This window comes from Bufo gargarizans, chromosome 9 (assembly GCF_014858855.1).
Source record: "Bufo gargarizans isolate SCDJY-AF-19 chromosome 9, ASM1485885v1, whole genome shotgun sequence".
Taxonomy (NCBI): Eukaryota; Metazoa; Chordata; class Amphibia; order Anura; family Bufonidae; genus Bufo; species Bufo gargarizans.
Window position 1 is genome coordinate 14,034,379 of NC_058088.1, and position 11,886 is coordinate 14,046,264.

General features: G+C 37.7%; 1 protein-coding gene across 1 annotated transcript in view; it reads left to right on the top strand.

The window, feature by feature from the left end:
* Nucleotides 1-1,271: 1,271 nt before the first annotated feature.
* LOC122919705 (uncharacterized threonine-rich GPI-anchored glycoprotein PJ4664.02-like) overlaps nucleotides 1,272-11,886 on the top strand; it is a 74,691-nt gene continuing 64,076 nt past the window's right edge. Inside the window, exons 1-10 of the mRNA XM_044268887.1 lie at nucleotides 1,272-1,322; nucleotides 1,410-1,587; nucleotides 3,802-4,254; nucleotides 5,362-5,790; nucleotides 5,887-6,050; nucleotides 6,138-6,560; nucleotides 8,736-9,177; nucleotides 9,550-9,782; nucleotides 10,821-11,517; nucleotides 11,629-11,784. Of these exons, the coding sequence (XP_044124822.1) occupies nucleotides 1,272-1,322; nucleotides 1,410-1,587; nucleotides 3,802-4,254; nucleotides 5,362-5,790; nucleotides 5,887-6,050; nucleotides 6,138-6,560; nucleotides 8,736-9,177; nucleotides 9,550-9,782; nucleotides 10,821-11,517; nucleotides 11,629-11,784 (3,226 nt within the window). The remainder of the gene's footprint in view (nucleotides 1,323-1,409; nucleotides 1,588-3,801; nucleotides 4,255-5,361; nucleotides 5,791-5,886; nucleotides 6,051-6,137; nucleotides 6,561-8,735; nucleotides 9,178-9,549; nucleotides 9,783-10,820; nucleotides 11,518-11,628; nucleotides 11,785-11,886) is intronic.

Consider the following 11,886-nt stretch of genomic DNA (forward strand, 5'->3'; position numbering starts at 1 on the left):
CAACTGCAGAAGCAAGTACTTCAGAAACAACACCTACAACTGACTCTATCACTAGTGAATCTACACCTTCTCTATCCACCAGTGATTTAACAACACAGACATCAACTGAAGCAACGAGTACTGAAATCCCAACTACAGAAATAACTACATCCGAATTATCTCTTACAACTGAATCTATCACTAGTGAATCTACAACATCTCTATTGACCAGTGACTTAATAATGACATCACCTGAGGCTACAACTAGTACAACAATCCCAACAACTGCAGAAGAAAGTACTTCAGAAACACCAATTACAACTGACTCTATCACTAGTGAATCTACAACTTCTCTATCCACCAGTGATTTAACAACACAGACATCAACTGAAGCTACAACGAGTACAGTTATCCCAACTACAGAAATAACTACATCAGAATTATCTCTTACAACTGAATCTATCACTAGTGAATCTACAACATCTCTATTGACCAGTGACTTAACAATGACATCACCTGAGGCTTCAACAAGTACAACATTCACAACAACTGCAGAAGCAAGTACTTCAGAAACAACACCTACAATTGACTCTATCACTAGTGAATCTACACCTTCTCTATCCACCAGTGATTTAACAACACAGACATCAACTGAAGCAACGAGTACAGAAATCCCAACTACAGAAATAACTACATCCGAATTATCTCTTACAACTGAATCTATCACTAGGGAATCTACAACATCTCTATTGACCAATGACTTAACAATGACATCACCTGAGGCTACAACTAGTACAACAATCCCAACAACTGCAGAAGAAAGTACTTCAGAAACACCAATTACAACTGACTCTATCACTAGTGAATCTACAACTTCTCTATCCACCAGTGATTTAACAACACAGACATCAACTGAAGCTACAACGAGTACAGAAATCCCAACTACAGAAATAACTACATCAGAATTATCTCTTACAACTGAATCTATCACTAGTAAATCTACAACATCTCTATTGACCAGTGACTTAACAATGACATCACCTGAGGCTTCAACAAGTACAACATTCACAACAACTGCAGAAGCAAGTACTTCAGAAACAACACCTACAACTGACTCTATCACTAGTGAATCTACACCTTCTCTATCCACCAGTGATTTAACAACACAGACATCAAATGAAGCAACGAGTACAGAAATCCCAACTACAGAAATAACTACATCCGAATTATCTCTTACAACTGAATCTATCACTAGGGAATCTACAACATCTCTATTGACCAGTGACTTAACAATGACATCACCTGAGGCTACAACTAGTACAACATTCAAAACAACTGCAGAAGCAAGTACTTCAGAAACAACACCTACAACTGACTCTATCACTAGTGAATCTACACCTTCTCTATCCACCAGTGATTTAACAACACAGACATCAACTGAAGCAACGAGTACAGAAATCCCAACTACAGAAATAACTAAATCCGAACTATCTCTTACAACTGAATCTATCACTAGTGAATCTACAACATCTCTATTGACCAGTGACTTAACAATGACATCACCTGAGGCTACAACTAGTACAACAATCCCAACAACTGCAGAAGAAAGTACTTCAGAAACACCAATTACAACTGACTCTATCACTAGTGAATCTACAACTTCTCTATCCACCAGTGATTTAACAACACAGACATCAACTGAAGCTACAACGAGTACAGAAATCCCAACTCCAGAAATAACTACATCCGAATCATCTCTTACAACTGAATCTATCACCAGTGAATCTACAACATTTCTATTGACCAGTGACTTAACAATGACATCTCCTGAGGCTACAACGAGTAAAACATTCATAACAACTGCAGAATCAAGTACTTCAGAAACACCAATTACAACTGACTCTATCACTAGTGAATCTACAACTTCTCTATCCACCAGTGATTTAACAACACAGACATCAACTGAAGCTACAATGAGTACAGAAATCCCAACTACAGAAATAACTACATCAGAATTATCTCTTACAACTGAATCTATAACTAGTGAATCTACAACATCTCTATTGACCAGTGACTTAACAATGACATCACCTGAGGCATCAACAAGTACAACATTCACAACAACTGCAGAAGCAAGTACTTCAGAAACAACACCTACAACTGACTCTATCACTAGTGAATCTACACCTTCTCTATCCACCAGTGATTTAACAACACAGACATCAACTGAAGCAACGAGTACTGAAATCCCAACTACAGAAATAACTACATCCGAATTATCTCTTACAACTGAATCTATCACTAGTGAATCTACAACATCTCTATTGACCAGTGACTTAACAATGACATCACCTGAGGCTACAACTAGTACAACAATCCCAACAACTGCAGAAGAAAGTACTTCAGAAACACCAATTACAACTGACTCTATCACTAGTGAATCTACAACTTCTCTATCCACCAGTGATTTAACAACACAGACATCAACTGAAGCTACAACGAGTACAGAAATCCCAACTACAGAAATAACTACATCAGAATTATCTCTTACAACTGAATCTATCACTAGGGAATCTACAACATCTCTATTGACCAGTGACTTAACAATGACATCACCTGAGGCTTCAACAAGTACAACATTCACAACAACTGCAGAAGCAAGTACTTCAGAAACAACACCTACAACTGACTCTATCACTAGTGAATCTACACCTTCTCTATCCACCAGTGATTTAACAACACAGACATCAACTGATGCAACGAGTACAGAAATCCCAACTACAGAAATAACTACATCCGAATTATCTCTTACAACTGAATCTATCACTAGGGAATCTACAACATCTCTATTGACCAATGACTTAACAATGACATCACCTGATGCTACAACTAGTACAACAATCCCAACAACTGCAGAAGAAAGTACTTCAGAAACACCAATTACAACTGACTCTATCACTAGTGAATCTACAACTTCTCTATCCACCAGTGATTTAACAACACAGACATCAACTGAAGCTACAACGAGTACAGAAATCCCAACTACAGAAATAACTACATCAGATTTATCTCTTACAACTGAATCTATCACTAGGGAATCTACAACATCTCTATTGACCAGTGACTTAACAATGACATCACCTGAGGCTTCAACAAGTACAACATTCACAACAACTACAGAAGCAAGTACTTCAGAAACAACACCTACAACTGACTCTATCACTAGTGAATCTACACCTTCTCTATCCACCAGTGATTTAACAACACAGACATCAACTGAAGCAACGAGTACAGAAATCCCAACTACAGAAATAACTAAATCCGAACTATCTCTTACAACTGAATCTATCACTAGTGAATCTACAACATCTCTATTGACCAGTGACTTAACAATGACATCACCTGAGGCTACAACTAGTACAACAATCCCAACAACTGCAGAAGAAAGTACTTCAGAAACACCAATTACAACTGACTCTATCACTAGTGAATCTACAACTTCTCTATCCACCAGTGATTTAACAACACAGACATCAACTGAAGCTACAACGAGTACAGAAATCCCAACTCCAGAAATAACTACATCCGAATCATCTCTTACAACTGAATCTATCACCAGTGAATCTACAACATTTCTATTGACCAGTGACTTAACAATGACATCTCCTGAGGCTACAACGAGTAAAACATTCATAACAACTGCAGAATCAAGTACTTCAGAAACACCAATTACAACTGACTCTATCACTAGTGAATCTACAACTTCTCTATCCACCAGTGATTTAACAACACAGACATCAACTGAAGCTACAATGAGTACAGAAATCCCAACTACAGAAATAACTACATCAGAATTATCTCTTACAACTGAATCTATAACTAGTGAATCTACAACATCTCTATTGACCAGTGACTTAACAATGACATCACCTGAGGCATCAACAAGTACAACATTCACAACAACTGCAGAAGCAAGTACTTCAGAAACAACACCTACAACTGACTCTATCACTAGTGAATCTACACCTTCTCTATCCACCAGTGATTTAACAACACAGACATCAACTGAAGCAACGAGTACTGAAATCCCAACTACAGAAATAACTACATCCGAATTATCTCTTACAACTGAATCTATCACTAGTGAATCTACAACATCTCTATTGACCAGTGACTTAACAATGACATCACCTGAGGCTACAACTAGTACAACAATCCCAACAACTGCAGAAGAAAGTACTTCAGAAACACCAATTACAACTGACTCTATCACTAGTGAATCTACAACTTCTCTATCCACCAGTGATTTAACAACACAGACATCAACTGAAGCTACAACGAGTACAGAAATCCCAACTACAGAAATAACTACATCAGAATTATCTCTTACAACTGAATCTATCACTAGGGAATCTACAACATCTCTATTGACCAGTGACTTAACAATGACATCACCTGAGGCTTCAACAAGTACAACATTCACAACAACTGCAGAAGCAAGTACTTCAGAAACAACACCTACAACTGACTCTATCACTAGTGAATCTACACCTTCTCTATCCACCAGTGATTTAACAACACAGACATCAACTGATGCAACGAGTACAGAAATCCCAACTACAGAAATAACTACATCCGAATTATCTCTTACAACTGAATCTATCACTAGGGAATCTACAACATCTCTATTGACCAATGACTTAACAATGACATCACCTGAGGCTACAACTAGTACAACAATCCCAACAACTGCAGAAGAAAGTACTTCAGAAACACCAATTACAACTGACTCTATCACTAGTGAATCTACAACTTCTCTATCCACCAGTGATTTAACAACACAGACATCAACTGAAGCTACAACGAGTACAGAAATCCCAACTACAGAAATAACTACATCAGATTTATCTCTTACAACTGAATCTATCACTAGGGAATCTACAACATCTCTATTGACCAGTGACTTAACAATGACATCACCTGAGGCTTCAACAAGTACAACATTCACAACAACTACAGAAGCAAGTACTTCAGAAACAACACCTACAACTGACTCTATCACTAGTGAATCTACACCTTCTCTATCCACCAGTGATTTAACAACACAGACATCAACTGAAGCAACGAGTACAGAAATCCCAACTACAGAAATAACTACATCCGAATTATCTCTTACAACTGAGTCTATCACTAGGGAATCTACAACATCTCTATTGACCAATGACTTAACAATGACATCACCTGAGGCTACAACTAGTACAACAATCCCAACAACTGCAGAAGAAAGTACTTCGGAAACACCAATTACAACTGACTCTATCACTAGTGAATCTACACCTTCTCTATCCACCAGTGATTTAACAACACAGACATCAACTGAAGCAACGAGTACAGAAATCCCAACTACAGAAATAACTACATCCGAATTATCTCTTACAACTGAGTCTATCACTAGGGAATCTACAACATCTCTATTGACCAATGACTTAACAATGACATCACCTGAGGCTACAACTAGTACAACAATCCCAACAACTGCAGAAGAAAGTACTTCGGAAACACCAATTACAACTGACTCTATCACTAGTGAATCTACAACTTCTCTATCCACCAGTGATTTAATAACACAGACATCAACTGAAGCTACAACGAGTACAGAAATCCCAACTACAGAAATAACTACATCCGAATCATCTCTTACAACTGAATCTATCACCAGTGAATCTACAACATCTCTATTGACCAGTGACTTAACAATGACATCTCCTGAGGCTACAACGAGTACAACATTCATAACAACTGCAGAATCAAGTACTTCAGAAACACCGATTCCAACTGACTCTATCACTAGTGAATCTACAACTTCTCTATCCACCAGTGATTTAACAACACAGACATCAACTGAAGCTACAACGAGTAATGAAATCCCAACTACAGAAATAACTACATCAGAATTATCTCTTACAACTGAATCTATCACTAGTGAATCTACAACATCTCTATTGACCAGTGACTTAACAATGACATCACCTGAGGCTTCAACAAGTACAACATTCACAACAACTGCAGAAGCAAGTACTTCAGAAACAACACCTACAACTGACTCTATCACTAGTGAATCTACACCTTCTCTATCCACCAGTGATTTAACAACACAGACATCAACTGAAGCAACGAGTACAGAAATCCCAACTACACAAATAACTACATCCGAATTATCTCTTACAACTGAATCTATCACTAGTGAACTTACAACATCTCTATTGACCAGTGACTTAACAATGACATCACCTGAGGCTACAACTAGTACAACATTCCCAACAACTGCAGAAGAAAGTACTTCAGAAACACCAATTACAACTGACTCTATCACTAGTGAATCTACAACTTCTCTATCCACCAGTGATTTAACAACACAGACATCAACTGAAGCTACAACGAGTACAGAAATCCCAACTACAGAAATAACTACATCCAAATTATCACTTACAACTGAATCTACAACATCTCTATTGACCAGTGACTTAACATTGACATCACCTGAGTCTACAACTAGTACAACATTCACAACAACTGCAGAAGCAAGTACTTCAGAAACAACACCTACAACTGACTCTATCACTAGTGAATCTACACCTTCTCTATCCACCAGTGATTTAACAACACAGACATCAACTGAAGCAACGAGTACAGAAATCCCAACTACACAAATAACTACATCCGAATTATCTCTTACAACTGAATCTATCACTAGTGAACTTACAACATCTCTATTGACCAGTGACTTAACAATGTCATCACCTGAGGCTACAACTAGTACAACAATACCAACAACTGCAGAAGAAAGTACTTCGGAAACACCAATTACAACTTACTCTATCACTAGTGAATCTACAACTTCTCTATCCACCAGTGATTTAACAACACAGACATCAACTGAAGCTACAACGAGTACAGAAATCCCAACTACAGAAAAAACTACATCCGAATCATCTCTTACAACTGAATCTATCACCAGTGAATCTACAACATCTCTATTGACCAGTGACTTAACAATGACATCTCCTAAGGCTACAACGAGTACAACATTCATAACAACTGCAGAATCAAGTACTTTAGAAACACCAATTCCAACTGACTCTATCACTAGTGAATCTACAACTTCTCTATCCACCAGTGATTTAACAACACAGACATCAACTGAAGCTACAACGAGTACAGAAATCCCAACTACAGAAAAAACTACATCCGAATTATCTCTTACAACTGAATCTATCACCAGTGAATCTACAACATCTCTATTGACCAATGACTTAACAATGACATCTCCTGAGGCTGCAACGAGTACAACATTCATAACAACGGCAGAATCAAGTACTTTAGAAACACCAATTCCAACTGACTCTATCACTAGTGAATCTACAACTTCTCTATCCACCAGTGATTTAACAACACAGACATCAACTGAAGCTACAACGAGTACAGAAATACCAACTACAGAAATAACTACATCAGAATTATCTCTTACAACTGAATCTATCACTAGTGAATCTACAACATCTCTATTGACCAGTGACTTAACAATGACATCACCTGAGGCTTCAACAAGTACAACATTCACAACAACTGCAGAAGCAAGTACTTCAGAAACAACACCTACAACTGACTCTATCACTAGTGAATCTACACCTTCTCTATCCACCAGTGATTTAACAACACAGACATCAACTGAAGCAACGAGTACAGAAATCCCAACTACAGAAATAACTACATCCGAATTATCTCTTACAACTGAATCTATCACTAGGGAATCTACAACATCTCTATTGACCAGTGACTTAACAATGACATCACCTGAGGCTACAACTAGTACAACATTCCCAACAACTGCAGAAGAAAGTACTTCAGAAACACCAATTACAACTGACTCTATCACTAGTGAATCTACAACTTCTCTATCCACCAGTGATTTAACAACACAGACATCAACTGAAGCTACAACGAGTACAGAAATCCCAACTACAGAAATAACTACATCCAAATTATCACTTACAACTGAATCTACAACATCTCTATTGACCAGTGACTTAACAATGACATCACCTGAGTTTACAACTAGTACAACATTCACAACAACTGCAGAAGCAAGTACTTCAGAAACAACACCTACAACTGACTCTATCACTAGTGAATCTACACCTTCTCTATCCACCAGTGATTTAACAACACAGACATCAACTGAAGCAACGAGTACAGAAATCCCAACTACACAAATAACTACATCCGAATTATCTCTTACAACTGAATCTATCACTAGTGAACTTACAACATCTCTATTGACCAGTGACTTAACAATGTCATCACCTGAGGCTACAACTAGTACAACAATCCCAACAACTGCAGAAGAAAGTACTTCGGAAACACCAATTACAACTGACTCTATCACTAGTGAATCTACAACTTCTCTATCCACCAGTGATTTAACAACACAGACATCAACTGAAGCTACAACGAGTACAGAAATCCCAACTACAGAAATAACTACATCCGAATTATCTCTTACAACTGAATCTATCACCAGTGAATCTACAACATCTCTATTGACCAGTGACTTAACAATGACATCTCCTGAGGCTACAACGAGTACAACATTCATAACAACTGCAGAATCAAGTACTTTAGAAACACCAATTACAACTGACTCTATCACTAGTGAATCTACAACTTCTCTATCCACCAGTGATTTAACAACACAGACATCAACTGAAGCTACAACGAGTACAGAAATCCCAACTACAGAAAAAACTACATCAGAATTATCTCTTACAACTGAATCTATCACTAGTGAATCTACAACATCTCTATTGACCAGTGACTTAACAATGACATCACCTGAGGCTTCAACAAGAACAACAATCACAACAACTGCAGAAGCAAGTACTTCAGAAACACCACCTACAACTGACTCTATCACTAGTGAATCTACACCTTCTCTATTCACCAGTGATTTAACAACACAGACATCAACTGAACCAACGAGTACAGAAATCCCAACTACAGAAATAACTACATCCGAATTATCTCTTACAACTGAATCTATCACTAGGGAATCTACAACATCTCTATTGACCAGTGACTTAACAATGACATCACCTGAGGCTACAACTAGTACAACATTCCCAACAACTGCAGAAGAAAGTACTTCAGAAACAACACCTACAACTGACTCTATCACTAGTGAATCTACACCTTCTCTATCCACCAGTGATTTAACAACACAGACATCAACTGAAGCAACGAGTACAGAAATCCCAACTACACAAATAACTACATCCGAATTATCTCTTACAATTGAATCTCTCACTAGGGAATCTACAACATCTCTATTGACCAGTTACTTAACAATGACATCACCTGAGGCTACAACTAGTACAACATTCCCAACAACTGCAGAAGAAAGTACTTCAGAAACACCAATTACAACTGACTCTATCACTAGTGAATCTACAACTTCTCTATCCACCAGTGATTTAACAACACAGACATCAACTGAAGCTACAACGAGTACAGAAATCCCAACTACAGAAATAACTACATCCAAATTATCACTTACAACTGAATCTACAACATCTCTATTGACCAGTAACTTAAGAATGACATCACCTGAGTCTACAACTAGTACAACATTCACAACAACTGCAGAAGCAAGTACTTCAGAAACAACACCTACAACTGACTCTATCACTAGTGAATCTACACCTTCTCTATCCACCAGTGATTTAACAACACAGACATCAACTGAATCAACGAGTACAGAAATCCCAACTACAGAAATAACTACATCAGAATTATCTCTTACAACTGAATCTATCACTAGTGAATCTACAACATCTCTATTGACCAGTGACTTAACAATGACATCACCTGAGGCTACAACTAGTACAACATTCACAACAACTGCAGAGGCAAGTACTTCAGAAACAACACCTACAACTGACTCTATCACTAGTGAATCTACAACTTCTCTATCCACCAGTGATTTAACAACACATACATCAACTGAAGCAACGAGTACAGAAATCCCAACTACAGAAATAACTACATCCGAATTATCTCTTTCAACTGAATCTATCACTAGGGAATCTACAACATCTCTATTGACCAGTGACTTAACAATGACATCACCTGAGGCTACAACTAGTACAACAATCCCAACAACTGCAGAAGAAAGTACTTCGGAAACACCAATTACAACTGACTCTATCACTAGTGAATCTATAACTTCTCTATCCACCAGTGATTTAACAACACAGACATCAACTGAAGCTACAACGAGTACAGAAATCCCAACTACAGAAATAACTACATCCGAATCATCTCTTACAACTGAATCTATCATCAGTGAATCTACAACATCTCTATTGACCAGTGACTTAACAATGGCATCTCCTGAGGCTACAACGAGTACAACATTCATAACAACTGCAGAATCAAGTACTTCAGAAACACCAATTCCAACTGACTCTATCACTAGTGAATCTACAACTTCTCTATCCACCAGTGATTTAACAACACAGACATCAACTGAAGCTACAACGAGTACAGAAATCCCAACTACAGAAATAACTACATCCGAATTATCTCTTACAACTGAATCTATCACTAGGGAATCTACAACATCTCTATTGACCAGTGACTTAACAATGACATCACCTGAGGCTACAACTAGTACAACATTCCCAACAACTGCAGAAGAAAGTACTTCAGAAACAACACCTACAACTGACTCTATCACTAGTGAATCTACACTTTCTCTATCCACCAGTGATTTAACAACACAGACATCAACTGAAGCTACAACGAGTACAGAAATCCCAACTACAGAAATAACTACATCCAAATTATCTCTTACAACTGAATCTACAACATCTCTATTGACCAGTGACTTAACAATGACATCACCTAAGGCTTCAACTAGTACAACAATCCCAACAACTGCAGAAGAAAGTACTTCAGAAACAACAATTCCAACTGACTCTATAACTAGTGAATCTACAACTTCTCTATCCACCAGTGATTTAACAACACAGACATCAACTGAATCTACAACGAGTACAGAACACCCAACTACAGAAATAACTACATCCGAATTATCTCTTACAACTGAATCTATCACTAGTGAATCTGCAACATCTCTATTGACCAGTGACTTAACAATGATATCTCCTGAGGCTACAACGAGTACAACATTCATAACAACTGCAGAATCAAGTACTTCAGAAACACCAATTACAACTGACTCTATCACTAGTGAATCTACAACTTCTCTATCCACCAGTGATTTAACAACACAGCCATCAACTGAAGCTACAGCGAGTGCAGAATCCCAAACTACAGAAATAGGTACATCAGAAGAATCATCTCTTACAACTGAGTCTATCACTAGTGAATCTACAATATCTCTTTTGACTAGTGACTTAACAATGACGTCACCTGAATCTACAACCAGTATACTAATCCCAACAACAGCAGAAGCACGTACTTTAGAAACACCACTTACAACTGACTCCATCACTAGTGAATCTACACCTTCTCTATCCACCAGTGATTTAACAACACAGACATCAACTGAAGCTACAACGAGTACAGAAATACCAACTACAGAAACAAGTACATCAGAAGAATTATCTATTACAACTGAAGATATCACTAGTGAATCTACAACATCTCTATTGACCAGTGACTTAACAATGACATCACCTGAGGCTTCAACAAGTACAACATTCACAACAACTGCAGAAGAAAGTACTTTAGAAACAACACTTACAACTGACTCTATCACTAGTGAATCTACAACTTCTCTATCCACCAGTGATTTAACAACACAGACATCATCTGATACTTCAA